The 21,784-nt window shown below is 39.3% G+C and overlaps 7 protein-coding genes across 14 annotated transcripts; 4 read left to right on the top strand and 3 right to left on the bottom strand.

Annotated features, from left to right (window-relative positions):
- The first annotated feature begins 700 nt into the window (after positions 1 to 700).
- On the top strand, positions 701 to 1,588 carry LOC133736915 (gibberellin-regulated protein 1-like). Its single transcript, XM_062164529.1, has 3 exons — positions 701 to 952; positions 1,043 to 1,085; positions 1,199 to 1,588. Exons 1-3 carry the CDS (start codon positions 863 to 865, stop codon positions 1,378 to 1,380), a joined length of 315 nt encoding a protein of 104 aa, XP_062020513.1. The 5' UTR covers positions 701 to 862; the 3' UTR covers positions 1,381 to 1,588.
- A 1,086-nt stretch (positions 1,589 to 2,674) lies between these two features.
- On the top strand, positions 2,675 to 3,834 carry LOC133736916 (gibberellin-regulated protein 11-like). The gene is made up of 3 exons (XM_062164530.1): positions 2,675 to 2,952; positions 3,071 to 3,113; positions 3,233 to 3,834. The coding sequence occupies exons 1-3, from the start codon at positions 2,878 to 2,880 to the stop codon at positions 3,412 to 3,414; spliced, it is 300 nt and encodes a 99-aa protein (XP_062020514.1). The 5' UTR covers positions 2,675 to 2,877; the 3' UTR covers positions 3,415 to 3,834.
- A 1,216-nt stretch (positions 3,835 to 5,050) lies between these two features.
- On the top strand, positions 5,051 to 10,796 carry LOC133736911 (uncharacterized). Of its 7 annotated transcripts, XM_062164520.1 has the most exons (15): positions 5,051 to 5,775; positions 6,435 to 6,549; positions 6,634 to 6,693; positions 6,805 to 6,974; positions 7,069 to 7,126; positions 7,542 to 7,651; positions 7,744 to 7,951; positions 8,045 to 8,345; positions 8,423 to 8,492; positions 8,578 to 8,638; positions 8,771 to 8,840; positions 8,922 to 9,009; positions 9,106 to 9,456; positions 9,536 to 9,751; positions 10,002 to 10,796. In XM_062164520.1, exons 2-15 carry the CDS (start codon positions 6,471 to 6,473, stop codon positions 10,515 to 10,517), a joined length of 2,358 nt encoding a protein of 785 aa, XP_062020504.1. In that variant the 5' UTR covers positions 5,051 to 5,775; positions 6,435 to 6,470; the 3' UTR covers positions 10,518 to 10,796. The 7 variants fall into 7 exon arrangements, with proteins under 7 accessions (XP_062020504.1, XP_062020510.1, XP_062020507.1 ...); XM_062164526.1 differs by lacking the exon at positions 6,634 to 6,693 and having other exon boundaries at positions 5,053 to 5,775; XM_062164523.1 differs by lacking the exon at positions 5,051 to 5,775 and having other exon boundaries at positions 5,811 to 6,549; positions 8,777 to 8,840.
- A 207-nt stretch (positions 10,797 to 11,003) lies between these two features.
- Positions 11,004 to 13,119, bottom strand: LOC133736913 (AP-2 complex subunit sigma). Its single transcript, XM_062164528.1, has 6 exons — positions 12,941 to 13,119; positions 12,732 to 12,830; positions 12,601 to 12,651; positions 12,296 to 12,469; positions 11,870 to 11,929; positions 11,004 to 11,333 (listed from the first exon to the last, which is right to left on the bottom strand). The coding sequence occupies exons 1-6, from the start codon at positions 12,941 to 12,943 to the stop codon at positions 11,292 to 11,294; spliced, it is 429 nt and encodes a 142-aa protein (XP_062020512.1). The 5' UTR covers positions 12,944 to 13,119; the 3' UTR covers positions 11,004 to 11,291.
- A 901-nt stretch (positions 13,120 to 14,020) lies between these two features.
- LOC133736832 (hexokinase-2, chloroplastic) lies at positions 14,021 to 16,973 on the bottom strand. Its single transcript, XM_062164426.1, has 9 exons — positions 16,542 to 16,973; positions 16,084 to 16,234; positions 15,790 to 15,972; positions 15,610 to 15,684; positions 15,367 to 15,522; positions 15,183 to 15,278; positions 14,939 to 15,069; positions 14,768 to 14,849; positions 14,021 to 14,582 (listed from the first exon to the last, which is right to left on the bottom strand). The coding sequence occupies exons 1-9, from the start codon at positions 16,820 to 16,822 to the stop codon at positions 14,241 to 14,243; spliced, it is 1,497 nt and encodes a 498-aa protein (XP_062020410.1). The 5' UTR covers positions 16,823 to 16,973; the 3' UTR covers positions 14,021 to 14,240.
- Positions 16,974 to 17,978: 1,005 nt separating this feature from the next.
- On the top strand, positions 17,979 to 20,015 carry LOC133739332 (WEB family protein At1g75720). Of its 2 annotated transcripts, none has more exons than XM_062167085.1 (2): positions 17,979 to 18,430; positions 19,294 to 20,015. In XM_062167085.1, exons 1-2 carry the CDS (start codon positions 18,314 to 18,316, stop codon positions 19,810 to 19,812), a joined length of 636 nt encoding a protein of 211 aa, XP_062023069.1. In that variant the 5' UTR covers positions 17,979 to 18,313; the 3' UTR covers positions 19,813 to 20,015. The 2 variants fall into 2 exon arrangements, with proteins under 2 accessions (XP_062023069.1, XP_062023068.1); XM_062167084.1 differs by having other exon boundaries at positions 17,982 to 18,430; positions 19,288 to 20,015.
- A 978-nt stretch (positions 20,016 to 20,993) lies between these two features.
- Positions 20,994 to 21,431, bottom strand: LOC133736703 (uncharacterized). Its single transcript, XM_062164295.1, has one exon. It carries the CDS (start codon positions 21,421 to 21,423, stop codon positions 21,124 to 21,126), a length of 300 nt encoding a protein of 99 aa, XP_062020279.1. The 5' UTR covers positions 21,424 to 21,431; the 3' UTR covers positions 20,994 to 21,123.
- Positions 21,432 to 21,784: the final 353 nt, after the last annotated feature.

Genomic DNA, 21,784 nt, shown 5'->3' with positions numbered 1-21,784 from the left:
TCTTCAAGCCATTGAAGATGGATTATGGATCATATCCTCTAGAATTCTAGATATTCGTCCACTGATTTTTGTTTTGTGCAAGTATTGATGAATTTGCCCGCGTCCTATATGTTGGAGTATCCCCAGTGAAAATAGAGGATTACATGATTGCTTGTCACTAATTTGGTAACCAGCTAGCAAGAAAGCAACCTCTACGTGACCCTGAAAAGACTAGCTTCTACACGAGCTTCATCGAGCACAGTCAAATCAGTCAAACTTAATTAGCAGAGAATCAATAGAATATGAATTAGTCTTAGGAATTACAAGATTAACTATATGATATTGCTGTTGAAGATGGATATAGATAACCATGATAGAGTTTGAGGTAGGTAGCCTCCTCAAGCCACTTGTAAAGGAAAATCCCACACAATGAAGCAAAGCATAGAAAACAAGAGATAGCTGGCATGGTTAACTTTACTCCTTTCACATGATTCCAAATGCTTTAGCTTTACTAGCTTCCACTGAAGCTTAGCCCCCTCCATATATATATTTTGCTCATTATTTGTCTGAATTTTTATTAATTATTAGCTTCTAAATCAGTGTAACTAATTAACAATTACAAATCCGCGTACATGCCACAAACCATGGTTCCAGAATGTCCCGTCCTCGCATGGACCTATCTACCTAACCCCCCCCCCCCCTCCGATCCCTCTTCTTCTCTCCCTTATCATCACTCTAAACCCACAGTAGTCATCTGCACCCTATAAATAGGGAAGCCATGCATCTCAGTTTACAAAAACCAATCAAGGTGCTCAATCAGTTTTAAGATCAAGTAGCAAAAGATTATCAAAAGGTTTGCTTTACTGTTTCGCAATCGACCGTAATGAACTCCAGGCTTGTTGTTGTTTCGGTTCTCTTGATGATGATGGTTTCCCCTCTTGTTTTCAGTCCTGTTGAGGCTGATGGAGTAGTGGTAAGCTAGCTATATATAGCAACTAGCTAATGAGATATTTGTGATACAATTTCTTGAATTACTTACTTATATGCTTTGAAATGTTTGCAGGCGAACAACAATACACAACATGCTTCACTCCTCGATAAAACGGGTATATATGTCTCCTCTCTCTCTCTGTCTCTCTTTTTTTTTTTTTTTTTTTGCTCTTGTATATTTATTCTCCTCGATGATCAACATGTCGTTATACGTTATATACATGTACAGACTGCGGTGGAGCGTGCACTGCGAGGTGTCGTTTATCATCTCGGCCTCGGCTGTGCAAGAGGGCATGCGGGACTTGCTGCCAGCGTTGTAGCTGCGTCCCTCCCGGCACGGCTGGAAACTACGACGTCTGCCCCTGTTACGCTAGCCTCACCACCCACGGCGGCAGACGCAAGTGTCCTTAATTGAACAACATTAAAACTACTTCAAGCAAGCTAGCTTGGTTATATATGTGCCCGAGCTACAGAGTGAATAAAAATGCATATATAGGTTTAACTTATCCAATAAAAATGGCCACTGCTTGTAGCCTTGTAATTTCTGCTTCATATTGTACGTCAATCTGGTGTTTATGGATATGGAGTAATTAATCAACAGTCAAATGCTTTATGTTTATGATTGTTCTTCTTCTTCTTCTTCTTCTTCTTCGCAGAGGCCCAGTAATTAATCAGCATGGGCCGTTTGTGACCATCCTATTTCCTTAGGAATTGGAGCCCAGTTCAGCCCAAAAATAAAATCATAATATTAACTTTTTAATTTTTATGACTGAAACGGCCACATAATAAATTCCCGTCAAAAGCAATTGACATGAAATGTGTGGATTTTAAATTGACATGAAATGTGTGGATTTTAAATTCAGAATTAATAATCTTTATGACGTTTTCTCTATAAATATGTTTTACTAAACTCACATTTTCTCAATTCTAGTACTACTAAGTCTCAACTTCCATTTCATAATATGTTCAAGATCAATGGCCAATATGATGTTCAAGGCTCTAGTTGCTCAAATTCTCGTTTCTCTTCTCATCCTCCAATTTGCTATTTTGATGTTGATGCAACGGTAACATTTTTCCATCAATTTTAAACAATTATTTATGTTTTCTCTTCTCAACACTATCTCATAAAACAATAATGTAACGTGTTTTAGGTCACTGCTTCTTCAGTTGGAATTTATGGTTACTCAAAATAGGTATTGTTAACTAGATTATGTATGACATAGACTGATTCATAAATTAAAGTATTGTTTGTGTTACTATTTAAGTAATGAACTACTTTACACGAATCGCATAGATTGTGATGGAGCATGTAACGTAAAGTGCGGATTATCATCAAGGTCAAATCTATGCAAGAGGGCATGTGGAACGTGTTGTGCCAGATGCAATTGTGTTCCGTCCGGTACTTCCGGCAACTATGATGAATGTCCTTGCTATCGCGATATGAAGACTCACGGCAGCCAACACAAATGCCCTTGAACTTAAGCTTTCATTTTACAACATGTTTATCATCGTCTTGATGATCACTTATGTATTATCTCAAAATAAAATCTAAAATTAAATATAGAAAGAGAAATAAAAATTCATCACTTATAAAGAGCATTGATGGTGCAACGCCAACTATGTCTTGAATAATTGACAACCCAGATATCTTTGTACTTATATATGAATGACCGACTTTTCTCGTGTAAAGTCCAACAGAGGCTTTACTGTAAAATTAAATTTGCAATGTCTTATATGGCACAGATCATAACCATCCATGCATTAGCAATTCACACGAGTCTCAGTGCAATGCACCACTCCCCTTACCTTCCTCCATAAATACCACCACCAGTCTTCTCTCTAAACGCCCCAATTCCAGATTCAAGCACAAATTAAGCTCCCAACTTTCATTCCCTTAAAGACTCCAAGATGATGTTCAAGGCTCTAATTGCCCAACTTCTCGTTTCTTTTCTCATTCTCCAACTTGTTAGTTCTGCTTTTCAGGTAAAACATTTTGAGTCCGGCGATTCTTTTTATTTACTACAGTTTATCATCTCATGCTTTTCATGTTTATCATCTCCTTAACACTAATCTAAAGGAACAACGGTGCAATATGTTTCAGGTGACCACACCTCCTGTTGGATCCCCTATTTCCCCAAAAATAGGTATAATTACTGTATGCAACATATGCTCAATTGTTCAAGTTACTTTTCATCATAGAGAAGAATAACTACATAGTATTTTTGATCTTTTTGCTAATTAATTGATCTACAAACAAACGCAGATTGTGATGGAGGTTGTAACGTAAGGTGTGGTTTATCGTCAAGGCCAGATCTATGCAAGAGGGCATGTGGGACGTGCTGTGCCAGATGCGGTTGTGTTCCACCTGGCACTTCCGGTCACTATGAAGTTTGTCCTTGCTACGGCAATATAACCACTCACGGGGGAAGACGCAAATGCCCTTGAACTTGAGCTTAAAAGCACCGTCTTTATCGTCATCTTTATTTCAATTTTTTTTTTTCAGTGATTATTTGATTTGAATTTAGATTTCATGAAAATGGGGTATCAACTCTGTCGTAGTGTCTTTTGTCCTGGAATCATAATTTGAAAGTTTTTCAATTTTATTCAAAAATAAATCAGTCTTTTTGTTGTTTATTTGAAAAATGAATCAGTCTGCGGTCCACTACATGTAAGGCCCATTGATCCAAACAGTTGAATGTTATTTGATCCAATAGTTAGAGCATCAGAGCCCACCCTGATACATCTATGCAATTATTCAACATCGCTCTGCGAAATAACACCACCACCATTTTCCATAAATGTGCCGCAACATTGATGCATCAATAGTACATTAGACTTGAGTTTGTTAAACGAGGTTATTATTCTGACAAAAAAAAAAAAAACAATAGTAGACTAGAGTCACTAGACCATCTTTACATGATAGACCAGGTTATTATTCGTACATGATAGACCGTTCATCTTTACTTTGTCACTACAAGAGATTACTCTATCATTATATTGGATGGCCTACCAGTAATATATTGGCACGTTAATAAAACCGAAGAAATAAACAGAGTTCACAAACGAGTCATAACTACTAGGTCTGGGATCGGTTTGGCTCGGCTCGGCTCGGAAATGGGGCTATATCGAAATTGATACTGACTTTATAGTGGGCTCGGATCGGTTCGGGATGCCAGAATTTTATCAAGGATACCGATTGGTTCCGAAACCGATTGGTTCAGTACAGTTTCGGTACAAATCGGTTTCCACATTTTCATTTTCACGATATGGATCTTCCACATTTTCATCGTTGAACTCACTTCGTGAACTGGGTTCCTGGGTTGGTGGTGCAGAGGTGGATTGGAGCAAGGAAGAAGGTGGGTCTGCTGTAGGTGCAGAGGTGGATTGGGACGGACAAAGAGATGTGGGAATTGTTAGTTGAAGAAGAAGAAGAAGATGAAGAAGAAGGAGAAGCAGAAGAATCAACCCATGTTCATACCCTCAATAATTGGTCTCAGACCAGTCATGGCAGCTCCACCACGTCCACGCGCACGACACCACCACCCCCGCCGTCTCCGTCAAATCGTACCCATGGCTCACCACGAATCCCAACGACTCAATCCGAGACAGAACCGCCACGGGCAACGGAGCTTCAGAGGTCATGATCTGGTTTCGGCTCTGCTCGGCTCGGACAATTCGGTATGTATTTGACTCATATCGGTGCCGACCCGTTTACATAGTTTTCGATACAGTTCGGGTCGGGATGCCGGAGAACTATCTTTTCATACCGAGCCGATCGGTTTTGGCTCGGATCGGTATCGGTTTCTCGGCTTTGAATTCCCAGGCCTAATAAATACGGGAGGGATTCAGAACACTAACGGGAATAGACAACTGGATAACATCAAGTGCAATTTTTGATTATTTAGTGAAAGGTTGGCTACAAATATCAATGACTGAGATCGCATATTGAATGTTGACTTGCATTGCCGGTGCATAGGAGAATTTTCGGTCGTAAATGGTTGTAGAGGTTGGAGGGCAAAATGGTCTTATTAAGGGAGCAACTGAGCACGTGCAATTCCAATAATTTCACTGGAAAAGAACAAACAGACTTTCACTCACGCAACAGGCATGACTCTCTCTGCCACCCCCAGTTTTGCAGAGAGAATATAAATCCAAAATTATTGTATGATCCCCCCACGCTGAAATCGCCGGTGACTCCAACCAATTAACCGCCGACTTGCCACCGTAGCTCCCTCCCTTTTTAGTGTCGCTCCACACTCCACTCCACGCTCCGGGATGGCGCGTGGAGACATTTCACTCTCCCGCTAAACTAAAGTCCACTCCTCCCACACCATCTTACAGCGTGTACGCATCGCTTTCCAAATCCATTTAGGCAAAACAGTACACGTACATTTCTGGGTTATATGATTCGCCGGAGTGGGACGGTTCAGACTAAAGCAGCCACCTATTTCCGTACACAAATCTAGTCGGCTTGCCACGAGGCAAATCACTCGCCGTTGGCGCCACGGGGCATGACTTGTGCTCTGAGTGAACCTGCAGAGCGTAGTAGGACTACGTCCGGGCATAATGACGTGACGAGGGGAGAAAGTGATCGCGGGCATTTAATCGGGAGCACAAAAGCTTCGGTCTTTCCGTCTTTCCCGAGCGTTTGTGCTCCTCTCGCTTTTTCTGCTTCATTTACTTCATATAGATAGAGGCTCAGTGTTGCAGCAGAGTCGTAATTTCGTCTCTGAAAAAATGAGTAGCTTTCTGAAATTGGAAGCGTCAGCTTTTCGGAAGCGACCCCGTAGTTCAATTTCTTTATAGGTACAAATTTGCATTGACGTACGTCTTGCTTCGAATTTGTTTGGTTTTTTTTTTTTTGAGTATTGATGATTTTGACTGTTGGATTTGAGTGGAGGAAGGATGGAAAAAATGGTTTGGTGAATTGAATTCCACGAGATTCAAGCATTAATTCTTTTCCAATTTTTCCACATTATATCACGGGTGGCGGCTTCTTCTTCTTCTTCTTCGTCTTCCATTGCAACACTATTTTTCTTTTTTCCTTTCAACTTTCTTTTTCCCATTTTTTTTTTTACAGAGAGAGCGAGTCACGCTATCTGTGCCTTTTGTGATTATCAAAGGTCCAAAGAACCTGATTCCATTTCAGCTTTTGCTTTTATCTCTCTCTGGTTTTGATCTCCGGCGACTCCGAGTCTAAACCCACTCTGTCTGGGAGAGATACCCGGCAACGAAAATTGAATTTTCTCTCTTTCTTTGGAAGAAAAAGAAAACCCATACCCACTTTTTCCGGTTTTCTTTCAGGCGACCTTTTCGGTAAATAACTACTAGTACTACACACCCACACAAAAAGAAGAAGAAGAAGAAGAAGAAGAAAAAAGGAAACAAACACAACGAACAACTCTCTCTCTCTCCTTTTCTCTCTCCCTCTTGCATCTGAGCCTCATTTCTGGGTTTCGATTCAGCTGGACATCCATTCTGCAAATGATCATCGTTCACAAATGGACAAGCAGGTAGCTCGACGTGGACGAGGACGAGCCATTCGGTTTAAGCAATCCTCTGGACACAAGCTCTTCTCCGGTAAAATTAAATAAATAAATTTCTTCCCGGCCTCATTCTTATTTTACATCCTTAATTGTTTTTATTTGTCCAATTCATATAAAGAAGAAAACAAATTCCGAGGAGTTTTCCTTGTTGGAGTTTTGCCTGCAGAGAAAACAAGAGGTTTTTATGGCACTTGTCTTTATCTGTGTAGTCTTCTTCTTGTGTGTTTCTGATAAGAGGCCATGTCCATCACCTTTCTTCTTCTTCTTCTTCTTTTTTCGGTTTTTGAAGCTGCTGCTGGCGACTTTGTGCTGCTTGAGAAATCGAAGAAGGAGAGGATTAGGAAATTGAGTACTATTGGTAGAGGAGCGACTTGTTCGAGCTTAGAAATGGGTTGTGATGATGTGTCTGATAGAGAAGATGAGGAGCTTCCCAGTAAGAGAATTAAGCTACCCACAAAGGTTGGTTGGTCACTGTGAATGAAGCAACTACTATTTCATTGTCTCTGTTTTCACTCTTTCTTACATGATGAAAGACTGAAATTTTTTTTCGCAGTCTATGGGTGACTGCAATGGCGTTCATCTACCCTCTGTGCCTCGGAAACTGCGTTCAGGTATCTGGGTTTTTTTTTTTGGGTTAGTAATTTACGTTTGATTATTATTGGTATTTTAAATTTGGTGGGTTGTTCTTGTTTAGTTTCGTGTTTGAATTAATTCTGGATTACAAGTGAAGCAAAACTTGACCTTTTGCTTTTTCTTTCTTTTTCGGGACGCAAGGTTCTGTCTGTTTTTTTTTTTTTTTTTTTTTTTGTTGGGTGCTGCCACTTTTATGGCGCATTGATACTTTGAGATTTTAATTATATTCACTTTTAGGTTTTTGCTTCCTTCTATTCTTTGGTTCACTTTTCCAAAAGGGATAAAGAAACTAGCTTTCTATGATTCTGGAGCTTTTGGATTGTGTTGTTATATTTTATCGTATTGGTGTCTCTTTGTCTTGGGCTTTTAAATTTTTTTATTTTCCACCTGCAGCAATGAAGAAGCGCCATCGTCAATCTACATCTCCGTCTTTATCAAATTCAAGGAAGCTACTGAGTGGCACTGAGTCTCTCAACTGCGATGGCGTAAAGAAGCCATGCTTGGTATTCCATCTCAATCTGTTATATCAACATTTTTTTACGTTCCTCTTTTCCATTCAGCACTTTGATACATATATTTGAACTTGCTTATGAAGAAACAAGGAGATAGATCCCCTAAAAAGACTGTTTCTGGGCCTATCACAAAAGATGAGGAAGAAGTTGTGGAGACCTTGTATGCTTTGGCTGGATTGGTGTTCCCCAACAATGAAGCAAATGGTAATGGCAAAGTAGAATCTGAAACTTTAGATGCAAATGCTTCAGCTTTGCCAGAGTCAAAGAACAGTCCTGCGCCTGCAGTTGAAGGTTTGGTTCATTGTTCTCTGTTCAGCAATGTTCTTTCTATATTTCTGCTATTTTGGTAACTGATAATTTATATGCTGCTATTGGCTACTGCAGTTGGAGACATCAAATTGGATCCAGTTTTCCCCTGTAGAGCTACCAGCTCCACCAGTCCATCTTACGTAGAAGGATTCACTAAAGGAACTGATCAAGTTGATTTATTGAACAATCCCAGTACTCATTATCAGCCTGAATTTCCCAACAGTGGCAAACTCTGTATAGACTCGAATAATAACGTCTCTCATAATCAAATAAACATTTCTTCCTTGTCAGCTAAGGTTGAACAGTGCAATGAAAAGCATTTCAGCAATGCTGCTGTCAACTTCCGTGATCCATCCGAGTTAAGCCTGGATAGTCGGTGGGTATTTTTCAAATTAATTCCAGCTTCTGTCTTTTGTCTGTTCTGTTTAATCCTTATCATTTTCTAATCTCCAGCAGGTTAACGCAGACAGTGCAACAGCTGACCTCAGTTTTCAGTAGAAAACCAGAAATTGCAGTGGAGCTGGTAAGCATAACACGCAATGTAACGTGTAAGTTGAATACCAATAGGATGAGCATGCTCTGATCTTGAGATATGAATTACTCTTCAGGGCACGAACATTGGGAGTCAAGTTCAAAAACATGATATGCTCCAGGAATCCAGGAAGAAAGGTATAATTCTTGCTTGATCAGACTTCAGATTCTCTACAATGCTGGAATGTTCACTTTTGTTGTGAAATGTGTTATCTCATTAGTGCCTATCAGTTTCTTGAAATTGACTTGATATTGGCTCTTTTATTTAAGGTTCAGGATTGTGGCCTGGATTGGCTTCAAATGTCTCACATGGTGCTAAGAGTGATAGTCCACTTTTGCAGTAATATTCTTTTCTTATTATTTTACACATTTCTGGACGAGTTTTCTGTTCTCTGTACTTGCTCACTTTTGGCCATCTTAGGAGCCCTGCTGCTACAATGCCTCCCTGGATGGATGCTGTTTTGTCGACCTCCAGAGCATCAATCCAAAATGGTTCTTCTTTTGCAAAGGTGAAGATAAATTTTAATGTGTGGATGATTCCAAGTGCTAGCCATTCCTTCACAAATGTTTATACCATGTCAAGCGACTGAATACAAACTATACAGGTTACGAAAGTTGTCAATGGTACAAGATCGTGTAAGAAATGTGCAGCTCATGTCTATATAAGTCATTTGATCCAGTCTCTAAAAAGCTCTGACAGCAAAGATCAGTTACTGCTACAACCTAGTCAAATGAGAGCACATGAAGGATCCGAACAAGGGGCTTTTTTGGGAGTTAATACCTATACTAATGTTAAAAGTGGTTTCAATGAGGTTGTTTCCAGCAGTAGCATAAGAATCTCTACTGCTGAAAAAGTTCCAAATGAAGCTAAGAACGGTATTCTTCAGCACAAGAAGCTCCATCTAGATCAGCCATCGTATACTTTGGCATCTGGGGCACACACATCACCAAAACAGGTAAAGCTTGATACTGTAACTGCCATAGGTTTATGGCTTATGCTGTTCTCACTTCTTAGTGATCTCTTGTTTCCTGCAGATTTTTGATTTCCTTTCATTGTCAGCTGGAGGTGGTAGCTCAGAAAATAATGATAGTTTTAGTAGAGGTAGATATGCGATGGAGCCGTCGTCAGAAGCCCAAGTTCCTTATCTTCATTCTCCTGTGCAGCATCACAATTTCATTCCTTTCCCTTTGACCCGGTCTCGCTACAACTCTTCTGCTTCCCTTGACAGTCACCCACCAGTGGCACAGCAGGTAGTGTAGTTCTCCTTCTATTGTATTCTTGTCTTTCTCCTTCTACTATATCTTTGTATTTTATTCAGCATAAAAGTTGTTTCTTTTTTATTTTATACAACCAAGATTGAATCTGTTGTGCACCTAGAACTAATAGAGCTATTGTTATTGACTGGATAGGAAGCTAATAGAACTAATTATTATTTATCGTAATATTGGTCAAAAATATTTCACGTTATAACTGCAATTTGCGAAATGATACTGAATGTAGGGCCAGCTGCTACCTTCATATGGCAACCCATTCTGTAGTTCTCAAGCAAATGCCACAGCCTTGACAAAACAACCAACACAACAGCAAAAATTACATCTGCAGCAGCAACAGCAACAACAATTTCATCTGCAGCAGCATCAGCAACAACAATTACATCTGCAGCAGCAACAGCAAAGGCTTTGGGCAGCTCGGTTCGCGGCTCAGTACAGGCCAGCGGGAACTCTGGCAGCCACAGCTCCCTCTCCGAGCTGGCAAAATATAAAGCAGGAGAACTGTACACTGATTCAATGTGGCCAAGCTCTCCTTTCTCCTTCCCCTTCAACACTTGAACTAGTTGGTCCCAAGTATGCACCACTAACTCATCATCAGCAGCAACAAATGGCAGTCACTTCTTTTCCTCCCGACAGGGTAAAACGGTCAGACCACCATCTGCCATCTGTGTATGAGGAGTCTGTAGGCGGGTACCGTGCTGCGAGTGCACTGCCATTGCAGTTGCTCTGCAATGAGCGCCTCTGATAAGTAGTGATAAGAGATGATCTATGGGAAAGTTGCTGGTAAATGCATTTATTTAATTCTTTTCTTCTCTTCAGACGTGGGAGTGGGACTTGCTGCTCGACTTTGTGGTGACTTGACTCAATAAGAACTGAACATTATTTAGGGATATGGTAACCCTGCATTTGCTCCATAGTTAGATCAGCTGCGCTGCTGCGGCATTAGGATGGTAGGCAACAACGTGTTGTGCAAACATATTTGAAGAATATTGTTCATCATAATAGAAAGGTTAATTTTATCTTCCCCCTTTGCTTATTATATGAAATTATCCTCAAGACATACTTAGACCTACATACAAACTTTTTATATTTTTGGCTAATTCATACATACTATCAGAAAGGAGTAATCTTCCATTGCCCAGATCCATTAAAAATAACCCAGGAAAGCTTGATCAGTTTCAGAAACAGTACACTACACTTTGTTTCACATTCCCATAAGTACAAGATTACATACTCAGAACTACAAAACTGAAAATTTTGCAATTCACCTTGGTCTTGTATATGCCTTCAATATGTATTTTGGGAAGAAAAAAGAAGTTACAACCACAAATGGGAAATAGGGGGAAAGCCAGGAACAAAGGAGATAAGAAAAAAGAGACATGTTCTAGTTCATTAACTTTTATTATACAAGAAGAATTGACACAAGGAATGGTAGTGCGCAATTAAGTGCTACAATCAGCAGAAACAAAGAAACATATTGCAATCCAAAAATCTTGTCTCGAGAGGATAAATACAAACTTCACTCCAGCTTTTCCAGTTCCCCCATTCTCTCTATAATCGCCTGCAAATCAAGACAGATTAATGTTATACACTTGTATTGCAACAATGATATACCAGACACAGAGTTGTACAGAGGTTACTGAGTACATCGCGGAGCAATGAATAATACAAGCACAAAAGCAAGCTCATGACAGTGACACAAAATGAGTCGCCCGGCAAAACATTCTGAAACACAAGACTGAATCTTTTATTTCTCATTGTCGTACTCAAAACAAGGCCAGAGAAACAGGAACGAGCACTTGAATTGCTATGATGAAATTGCAACTAAACATATCCATTGACATGTGGACTTTGTTTCATGCAATGCAGACACATACATAGGTTTCACAATACATCAGCATTCAAAAATTGAAACGTTGAAGGTAGACAATCTCTCTCAAGGGAAAAGGTCGAGCATCCCCAAAATGAATAACACAAAACAACAGGCCTACAAGACCCCATCAGAAGAAAGTAAAGCCATATTGACTAACTATAGTCAGTGCATTTAGACAAAAATAAATAAATATATAGAAGTATGAAATTCATAGATATTCTCACCTTCTTGCTTGTTTCTTGGAGCTCTCCAGCAAGAATGAACTCGTCAAGTATCAGATAGACCTGCATACAAGAAAATGTTAAAGATAATTAATGTACAAGGAGAAAACAAAAGAAAGCTAACTAGCAGTCCGAAATGGTAAAACTTCTAAGAAACACAGATTATCATTGACAAACAACTTTGTCTGTTTATAGAGGTTCTATGCACAAGCAGGCAATCTCACCAGAACAACAAATCACTAACATTTGCTATCAACTGACTAACCTAATTAAATTCTTTAATAACCAGTTAACCACTATTCTCATTACAAGAGCCCTCAATTGCCACCAGTAACCAGTAAGTGCAGTGACTGATACTAATGCCGCGAGTGAGTATCACTCGGTAACTAACAGGAAAAAAAAAAAAAAAATTGATGATCAGCAGCATACCTTGTGAAAGTTGAAGACCAAATCAAGCTCGCAAACGTTGCTGAAGAAATGATCCAAAATCTCGACGAATAGATGAATGCATTCCAAATAGGCCAGCTCATTATCAGTTATATCAACACAAAGTGAGAAAAACAACCCGGCATATCGCCTGTAGATCACCTTGTGTGTGCGGAACTACAACAACATGTTATTATAACAATCAGCTGAATTACAATAAACTAGGTTCTCAATTCTCACACAACTTTCAAGCTTTTCAATTCTTGGTTCAGATGAACAAAATTCAAAGGCAAAAAAGAAATTATAACCTCAACGAAATTGGTGAACTTGGGATCTCTGTTGACCACCAAACGATGAACCTGCATCCATTTCAGAAACCCTTTGAACATTTTGTTCAGAAAAAAAAAAAAAGAAGCCGAAATTAGGGAAAGTTGTTTACCTCGTACTCGACCTTGTGCTTCTCGGAATCCTCGAGAGGAACGTAGTACTTAGCTAAACGGGTCTTGCCCTGCCGGTTCTGTAACAAGATGAACCGGATCTGTAACAACGATGAAAGAAAGATTTAAGATGATCAGGGACAGGGTCAGGGTTTGAAATCGAACACGGATTCAAATTCCAAAATAGAAAAAGTGATCATGGGAGGAGTACCATTGTTGTTGAAGACGAAGATTTAGAGAGAAATGAACAGAAGCGGAGGAGGCCCCAAAGCTTTCGGAACAAATTTTGCTAACGTTGCTGCGATGTCGTTTCGTTGTGCCGGTGAGTCGTAGCTCCGAGGTAAAGAGAAAGATTGAAGAATACAAATCGATAGAACTGCGTGCTGTGACTTGTCGCCGTTGAAGCATTGGTCAACATATATCTGACGGCCAGTTTTAATCACGGGGACTGGTAAAAGTGAGTCACACCATAATATGATACAAACAGATCCAGCGAATCACAATTATGTTGACTTTTTTCACTAAAAGAAAAAAAAAAAAATTTCTATACACGGCGGTGCAAGTCCACATACACCAAATATGCAATCTCAGCCGTCTATATGTGGGGTTCGTTATTTATCACTCAAAACCGTCCAATCTCAGCGGTGCGTGTATCTTCACGCCGTGTACTGAAGACTCTAAAAACTTACTTTGACTTTCATCTCGACTTTGGGAAAATCTTGGGTCAGGCAATCAGAGCCCTATAAAAGTCATTCGCCAATAGAAGCATGACCCAACGAAACACAATTACATATAGCGGCATGCACTACTTCTTATCATTCGCTGGTCAGATCGATCCATTGGTCCGACAACAGTACCCAAAATATGTAGCACCTAAGCAAATCTTGTATTAAAAAGCTGAACCACTATATTAGTATGACACGTATCCTCTCATTTCAGGCTTCAATAACTATTTCTCCTCAATTACTGCAAGTGGCTTAGTGGTTCTTGCCTAGTTGGGTGTGCTCCCCAACCTAGGTTCGAACCCCGAAGTTGTCAAAGTGGCCAAACACTGTGCTGCAATGCACAGTTGGAGCATTTCACATGCGCCGAATGATTTTATCTTGGACCTAAGAAGCCTTTGGATTCCCTTTAACACAGTAAAAAAAAAAAAACCTATCTCTTTTTTTTGCCTCTGTTATAGAGAGAAGGTGTAGGAGAGGACATTTTACTAAACACAAATTTACAGACAGATATTTAGTTATTTACTTTATAATCAGAAACTACTTTCATAGTATTTCGTGGCATCAAATGAATGACAAAAATTGCACCATACGGATCAATGGTGCATCATAGTCTCACAACTTATACAGGCTACTGCCGGAAATTACAATTCTGAAGCGAATCCTAAATTCTCATCTTCTTATTCACTTACCTTATTCCCCAATCAAATTACATACAACCCTAATCATCAGAGACTAATTACATGGTAGTACAATACCTTGTTGGTCCTTCAACAATGTTGTCCTGCCCTAAGAGTCATAGCTATGATACTTGGAATTTGCAGCCGCCAAAAGAGCAGCCCCTATACCAGACCCATCTTTTGAATGCTCTATCACGACATTCTTTGCACTATCATCCCCTAGAAGCTCGGTGACAGCCTCACTGAGATATGTTCTGTATTGAGGGTAGTTCTCATACAAGCCTCCATCCATGGCGACAACTGTTCTCTTGCCAAAGATGACACCTTTCGAATCCTCCTCCATCTTTTGCAGTATCCCTACTATTCCTGCACCAGCTAAGCGCCCGCCTCGCTTCACAATGGTGTCACATACCTCCACCACAATCTTTCTTGCACTTGGATTGGACTCGACCTAATCATATTTTTGGAGAAACAAATTTTTTTTAGTAAGAAAATGACATTGAAAGCTTGAATCTGTGTTGATAAATTGAATCAGATATAGGAACCATTTATTTCAAAACATGTATTGATGCATTGAATATAATATATGAACTATATTGGCTGAATTTCAAAAGGTGAACAACATCAAGAGTTTACCCCTGCTACATTGTATAGGATTGATCCAACATCTTGAAGATCATCAGACGTATCCTGCTGCATCGCACAAAGATCTGGGGTCCTGTAACACTCAGTTCAGGACATACTTCAGCAAAGTAAGGGACTAAATTTCTAAGAATTCAAATCATTTACAATGGAAATTTATGTTACCTGAGAACAAAAGGTGTTGATAGTTTTTCTAGGATAGAATCACCAAAAAGCTCGTCTGCTTGAGCCATCTTCAGTAGTACTCTTCTTACAATTTCACCAAGATACATTCCAGAGATTGTTTTCTCAAAGATCTGAAAAAGATCAAATATGAGCAACAAGTAATAAGTGTCTGACCTGTTTGATACTAGCACATGTCATGATAAAGAAAACAAATACTAACAATAGAAACAGAAGGCATATATACCTGCTCACCGGGGTTGATGCTAGCAGCATCCATATCTCTATCAAATTCGGTTAAAGGAAGACCTTTTGAGAATGCTCCCCACTCGGTGTTAATAATCTGAACAAGGTCATTTTGGAAAGATTGATCAATGAAATTAGGCCAAGTCAATACAGAAAAGAGGAAAGTTGGGGAATGTTTTACACACCGTTGAGCCAGAAGAAGACGCATGATCCTGTAGTTTAGGAATTGCATCAACGCGCTCAACATAGCAAGCATTGGTTCCAGTGCCTAAAATGATAGCAACCATGACGTCATCATCCCAGTATCTTGCTCCAGCTAATGTTCCAACAGCATCATTAACCTAGTAGAATTTATATTCACTCATCATTATCACATTGGCCTTGTAAGCATTAAGTAGGATTAAGTAGCATCATTCAAACAAGCATACCAGGGCAGACACACGCATATCTAATCCTAGCCTTTCCATAGCCTCATTCAAACAAGCAACTACATCTCTTCCTGCCTGTAAATAGCAAGTTAGAACATCCAGATTACATTCAACAGAAAACGCCAAGTTAAGACCTATTGTAATGTCTCATATGAATCCAACGAAGAACAAGATACAAACCGTTCCAGAGACAGAAAAGCCCTTTGTCCATTTAATTAGTATGCCAGAGTCAACTGAGGTCTGCTTCACAGGGAATGAAAATGTGAATCCAATCTCTCTCTTCGTACCAGTTGGGAGGTGAAACTTGTTACCCTCATTTTGTGCAAATTTTGCCAATCCAGAAGCAATAAAATCAAATAGTTCCTGAAATGCCAAGAATCAAATTTGTTACAACACATGCATATAGATGTTGGCGACCAAAATTAACATTCTTTGTACTAATTAAATTATTGTTGAAGCAAGCAAAGCACAGACCTCGGAAGTGCCAAACATAAGATCCTTGGGGATCGGAACTTGGTCGAATTCAGTGGCGATCACACGCCCTTCCTTGCCTCCTAGTTGTACTCTCAGCACCCTGAAGTTCGTGCCTCCAAGATCCAATGCATAAAACAAGCCCTTCTCATTCCTTCCATCCAAAACACATCAAAAACACATAAATTGAAAGAAAAAAAAAAAAAAATAACGTGCTCTGTTTACTTGCTTGGGGTTAATGTCCTCTTTAAGCAAACAAGTAAAAGCCTTTACACCAGTACCAGTAGAAATGAAATGCTATCATAAGAGTTATACCTTGATCACAGTTTAAAACAGTAAACAAAATCAAAACAGCAAAACTAGGCAGTAATGATTACACAGAACCAAAAGGTCACAGAAAGTCAACCCAACACACAAAGACTCAATATTCAGTTCAAGATGGCGTCGCAGAGAATCATTACCCAGTCGGGAGGCTATCAACGTAGCTGAGTATCATCTTGAGATCACTCCCGCCTTCCACGGCGAGACCAGCGCGCATGTCGGCGGCCATGGCGTCCGCCACGTGGCGCAGCAGGGGCAGAGGAGTTGCACAGTCCTTGCGTAACTCAGTCACCAGAGGAGTGACAGAAACGGCAGTAGATCGGACGCTGATCCTGAATCGAGGGAGGGCCGCCGGCCTCGTTGATCGGCGACATGGGTGGAAGGATCCGACCGACGGTGACGTGGCAGCTGTAACTGACATTGTTTAGTTGGTTGAATAACGGTTACGGTTACGTTGAGATCTAAGAGAAAAAAAGAGTAGTAAAAAGATGAGGAGACGACGAAGAGAGTGAGAGATGTTCATGGCGTTGGTCTTTATTTCTCGATGGCAACTGGCAAAGTTCCCCAACAGTATCAGGATCCTTAACATTTAATATTTTTATGAAAAATTGAAAACCAAAACGACGTGGTTTTAGCTACAGTTACGAAGTAACCACCTAACTGGAACTGGTCGTTGTTTGGACGGAGGCTTGGGTTGGGCGGAAGATTCAAAGTGGGATTGGTGTCGTTAGGTCAATTTGATAGTGATATTTTTTTCACTATTTTTAAGCATATCCAAATATGTATGCGCATTATGGATATGGACCGCCAGCAATTTCCTGTTTTAGATTTCCATGGAATCAATCTTTGTAAAACACAAAATGGTTGTTGGCTGAGAAAACTCCTAGAGCAAGAGTTTATTAGTGACACTGATAGATGATTCTTATCACAAAATGTAATCCCCCCTCCTTCACGTATTAATGATTCTTACTTTGAAATTCTGATGAAACTGGTATATCTTAACGGTTAGAGTGACGTTGGTAATGTAGCGGTACTTCCATGGTGATTTGAACTGAAGAAGAATATATCCTGCACGTGGGCCAAGTTCTATGGGTTTTAGTAAAGTTCGGTTGTTTTGAAGCCCTACTCTTTGTGTTGGACCGTGCTGAGATTGGTGACCAAATCCGACGGCGGCGGCTTTGGTCTATGCGAGTCTTCAATTTTTTAGGTTCGAGTGTTACGTTTCTATAACAACTTGTTGTGATTTTTGATAGATTAAGAAGAGGAAGGCATGTTGACGCCAAATACAATGAAAGCCTAGCGAGGGTAAAATTGTATGTGTTTTTGTGGGCTCTCGACTTTTCGATTTAAATATGGTAATTACATGCGGAATTTATGGTTGATACGTCGAAATATTAAAGATACAATTGGATGTTAGAAAAAACTGAAAAAAAAAAAAAAAAAAAGAGTATTCACTAGGGTAATGCTATGGAGGGATTAGGGAGTGTGACACATGATACCAAATTGCAATTTGCCATTTGGTGGGGGATTTGTTTCTTTGTTTTTTGAGTTGGTTATAGGCGAAGCGTCCCTCTCTTTAGGCAAAGAGCAAGACCTGCCACCCACCACCTCTACCGCCTTCACATACACACAAACCAAATATTAACAGAATTCTAGTGAAGTGGACGCGAAGAAACGAATTCAAACTTCCCCGTCCCTATCCTTGCCTTCCTCACCTCCTCCTCATTTATAATACAAGGCTCTATAGCTCTCTCTTTCACTTGTCACTCTTTGTTCTAATCATCAATAATCCGATCCCTCTCTCTCTTTATATGTTCCAAAACAAAATTAGGACATGTATCCTCGTATTCATTTTCATTAATTAATCGGATAGTGCACCGGCCAGCCTTAAGAGTGAACTATTGGTGTGAAGATGATGAAGAGGGCGGAGATCGATACAAGGCAACCGTTCCGGTCAGTGAAGGAAGCTGTTGCACTGTTCGGTGAAAGAGTTCTCGCCGGAGAGGTTTATGCCACCAAGCTCAAACAGGTCTCTCTCTACCACCTACCTTTTTTCATTGTTCATCACATATCCATAATATAATTAAGTATCGTTGTTTTCACTTCATTCAAGATTAATTTGGTTTGAGGTAAATAAGCATAAACTACCACTCTGTACGTGTTTTACCCCAAATTAACATCTTCCCAGAGTAACCAGAACCAACTCTAGAAAGTAGAAACTCTTTTGAGACAAGGCCAATGCCCAATCTCATAGAAAAGAATTCCGACTCGGTAATTAGTAATTTATCCTCTACTAGTTGTATTGGTCCTGCTAGGAAAAGTACTGTCAGATTTATGCTTGCTTGCAGGTTGCAGCTGAGTATAAGTTTTCCTACATATATATAGCTGAGTTGTGTGTACTTGGTTGTTGATTAATTAATTAGCTTCAAGTCTTTGTTAATGTCTGATGGAATATATAGAAGCAACAAAGTAATTATATCACTACTATATATTGAATAGTGCATGCGTCCTATCAAACATAGTTTGATTGAAGAATATTTGAAATCTTCACTAGGCCTACTTCGTTAACCAGCTTTATTGGGGAATATAGTCTATTCTGATCTAATCATATTGGCTTTCAAATGAAGAGATGCAAAGTTATCTATGCTAATGCTCTCAAGTTCATCTCATCATTTAAAATATGTCTAGTTTAAAAGACTTTGGAAGGAGAGATCGCAAGCAAGCAAGGTTAAGCATCAATTAGTACACCCTTTATTCTTTTACTGGTTGCATCATAAATATATGATCCATTTTCCAAAAGATAATAAAATAATTCTCTGTTGAATCATATTCCATTTAATTTAATTCATATACTAATACGTCCTCAATGCTTTTGTACATTCATAGTTGCAGGATGGAGCAAGTGAAAATGGGCATGGCACATCGAAAGTTGGAACTGTAACAGCTGAGCTAGAGGAGACAAAGCAGAACCTCCAAAAAGCCAAACAAGAAAGTGAGCTAATGGAAACTTGCCTTTCTTCTCTGAAACAAGAGCTTGATCGGACGAAGCGAGAGCTGCAGCAACTCAAGGAGAGGGAATATGACAAACACTTTATAGAATCTGATGACATTGAAGACGTTAAGATTGTTGAAGACGATCGTTCAGCCAAAATTGAAAGCAAAAACAGCACACGAAGAAACAATGTAGCTGACATGGATGATGAAGGACTTGAATTCCAAAAGAAGAGATATGTGACATTTGCACACCCACCTTCTGTGGCTAAAGTAATGATTCCACAAGGTGGTGCTGATGTTGAGAAATTGGAAAGGCATTCATCATCAATTAAGAAGAAGAAAAAGAAGCCATTGATTCCTCTAATAGCAGGTATCTTTTCGAAGAAGAAAGGAAGCCATCCAGTAGCCTATGCTTGAGTGTTGCAATTTGGCCTTTCGAATATATATCTATGCATACGTTTTCTTCTTGGTTCCAATAATAATGCCAACTCTTTTCTCTCTCAATGTTTTGTATAATTGTCCCTTTGTATCGATCTTAGTTTCAGTTTCAATATGCTAGTGAAGTTTGGCTCGGGATAAGATGACATTGTAATAGTAGTGGTATCAAATGTTCATGAACAGTCATTTGATTAAACTTTAAAGAGCTTACCTAATAAATTACTTTGTCTTTGTTCTCTTCATTATTCTCTGTGGTAGGTAATTGCTTTTTCTTTTTGATCGCAAGATCAAACTAATCAACATTGACGAGATAAACATCATTGAACTAATAGTTAGTTTTTTTTTTACAATAAAATTATTTCAAATGAACGCAACTTGCAATCTAATGTGTATCTTAGGGGAAATTCTAGTGTAGTGGTGGGTATCTCATACCCATATTTACAAAAGTGAGAACAAATTTTGTTGTCAAAGTTGTAATTTGAGTCCTACTTTGTGTAATCTTAGTTCTAATAATGGTAATTACACCTCTTACGACATTTTACAAGTTTTTGAATAAATTCGTTGTCAATGTTGTAATCTTAGTTCTAATAATGGTAATTACACCTCTTACGACATTTTTACAAGCTTTTGAACAAATTCGTTGTCAATGTTGTAATTTTTGTATAACTATATGTAAATAGTGTAAATGAATATGGTAACTTTTGTTCTCAATGTTGTAATTTTGGTTCAAAAACTTGTAAATTTTTGTTCAAATAGTTGTAAATGAGGGTATCTCATACCCACCAGTACACTAGCTTGTCTCGTATCTTAGCATCTCTCTGTGTCTCAAAGTTAAGAAGAAAGAACAGTTAACATGTTCAAACCAAGTGGGTTTTCATGAAACGTCTTCAATATATAAGAATTCTAGCAGCCTTAGAAAGTAGTAACTGATCTATCTCAAACAAAAGCAATGCATGCATTTGAACAAGATATATAATGTGTGTTGTATCAAGGTCGTTTTCTCAATAATGTACAAGATGGGGCAAATGTAGAGCCTCGATCTCTTATATGTTGTAGGTCCAAAATCCCACCATTGATGTAACCGAAAATAGAAAATCAACAGATTAATTAATACCAGGACCAAACGCAGTAGGCATCCTATAGTTGCATTCACCAGCAGCCACATGTATAATATACATGCGCTTGAAAGTTGAAACAAAAAAAAAGAGCAAAGATCACACCTGTATTGAGAATAAAAGTGAAGCAAAACAGAATAATCCAAAATGTACGTGAAGCGCGCATGTATGTATATCAAACCATATGGCAGCCGGACTGATCTGGATCATCCGAAATCATCCCTCCGGCTTCATGATCCTCTTGGCTAGACTTGTTAAAGAACTCGATGCAGTCAGAGATGGCCTCGTTGTAATGCGAATGAGAAGAGTAATACGAACTGCATGAAGTCTTTGGGGGCTCAAATCTGTCACAGCTAGTGCTGTTTCTTTTCCTGGGAGTACTGCTACTCATTCCATGCTGTGTAGTTGCTGATGGTGAGGGGATGGAAAACAGAAGTTTCATTATAATTTTTCGGAAACGATTGAAGATTTTCATTGCAGACAAATTCAACTTGGGAGAGGCAGCTTCTTCTTCACTCCTTACTTGTATGATAAAGCTCTCTGATAATGGTCTTGGATTATGCCTAATATTGTGCATTGTATTCTGTGTTTTAATTCTCTAGCTTCCTCCGGGAAATGTATTGCTATCATGGATGGTGGTGTGTGTGTCGTTTCATACAAATTTAAAATGAGGGGAAGTGTGATTTTCCAGGCTTGAGTTTATTCTATTTGGGCTAACTCAATAAACTAAAAGAGATGTTGGGCATTGTTCATGTGCTCAAATCATTTGCATGGGCTTCACTTGTCCTCTCTAAATTCTTTCTTTATTAAGCCTAACAGATGTTCCCTTAATTATC

This window comes from Rosa rugosa, chromosome 3 (assembly GCF_958449725.1).
Source record: "Rosa rugosa chromosome 3, drRosRugo1.1, whole genome shotgun sequence".
NCBI classification, from domain to species: Eukaryota; Viridiplantae; Streptophyta; class Magnoliopsida; order Rosales; family Rosaceae; genus Rosa; species Rosa rugosa.
Note: the sequence above shows the minus strand (reverse complement) of the source record. Positions and strands in the feature narration are given on the sequence as shown.

What these genes read in the sequence shown, in the direction of transcription:
- LOC133736915 (XM_062164529.1), top strand. Translation starts at nt 863, where the DNA reads ATGAACTCCAGGCTTGTTGTTGTTTCGGTTCTCTTGATGATGATGGTT. An exon ending in TTGAGGCTGATGGAGTAGTG is followed by an intron (nt 953 to 1,042) that starts GTAAGCTAGCTA and finishes AAATGTTTGCAG; the next exon opens with GCGAACAACAATACACAACA. An exon ending in TTCACTCCTCGATAAAACGG is followed by an intron (nt 1,086 to 1,198) that starts GTATATATGTCT and finishes ATACATGTACAG; the next exon opens with ACTGCGGTGGAGCGTGCACT.
- LOC133736916 (XM_062164530.1), top strand. Translation starts at nt 2,878, where the DNA reads ATGATGTTCAAGGCTCTAATTGCCCAACTTCTCGTTTCTTTTCTCATT. An exon ending in TTGTTAGTTCTGCTTTTCAG is followed by an intron (nt 2,953 to 3,070) that starts GTAAAACATTTT and finishes AATATGTTTCAG; the next exon opens with GTGACCACACCTCCTGTTGG. An exon ending in CCCTATTTCCCCAAAAATAG is followed by an intron (nt 3,114 to 3,232) that starts GTATAATTACTG and finishes AAACAAACGCAG; the next exon opens with ATTGTGATGGAGGTTGTAAC.
- LOC133736911 (XM_062164520.1), top strand. Translation starts at nt 6,471, where the DNA reads ATGGACAAGCAGGTAGCTCGACGTGGACGAGGACGAGCCATTCGGTTT. An exon ending in TCCTGCGCCTGCAGTTGAAG is followed by an intron (nt 7,952 to 8,044) that starts GTTTGGTTCATT and finishes TGGCTACTGCAG; the next exon opens with TTGGAGACATCAAATTGGAT. An exon ending in ATGGTTCTTCTTTTGCAAAG is followed by an intron (nt 9,010 to 9,105) that starts GTGAAGATAAAT and finishes CAAACTATACAG; the next exon opens with GTTACGAAAGTTGTCAATGG.
- LOC133736913 (XM_062164528.1), bottom strand. An exon ending in AGTTCACCAATTTCGTTGAG is followed by an intron (nt 12,470 to 12,600) that starts GTTATAATTTCT and finishes ATGTTGTTGTAG; the next exon opens with TTCCGCACACACAAGGTGAT. An exon ending in TGGTCTTCAACTTTCACAAG is followed by an intron (nt 11,930 to 12,295) that starts GTATGCTGCTGA and finishes TCTTGTATGCAG; the next exon opens with GTCTATCTGATACTTGACGA.
- LOC133736832 (XM_062164426.1), bottom strand. Translation starts at nt 16,822, where the DNA reads ATGTCAGTTACAGCTGCCACGTCACCGTCGGTCGGATCCTTCCACCCA. An exon ending in GTTGATAGCCTCCCGACTGG is followed by an intron (nt 16,235 to 16,541) that starts GTAATGATTCTC and finishes TTTGGATGGAAG; the next exon opens with GAATGAGAAGGGCTTGTTTT. An exon ending in TCAACACCTTTTGTTCTCAG is followed by an intron (nt 14,850 to 14,938) that starts GTAACATAAATT and finishes TGAGTGTTACAG; the next exon opens with GACCCCAGATCTTTGTGCGA.
- LOC133739332 (XM_062167084.1), top strand. Translation starts at nt 18,314, where the DNA reads ATGATGAAGAGGGCGGAGATCGATACAAGGCAACCGTTCCGGTCAGTG. An exon ending in ATGCCACCAAGCTCAAACAG is followed by an intron (nt 18,431 to 19,287) that starts GTCTCTCTCTAC and finishes GTACATTCATAG; the next exon opens with TTGCAGGATGGAGCAAGTGA.
- LOC133736703 (XM_062164295.1), bottom strand. Translation starts at nt 21,423, where the DNA reads ATGAAAATCTTCAATCGTTTCCGAAAAATTATAATGAAACTTCTGTTT.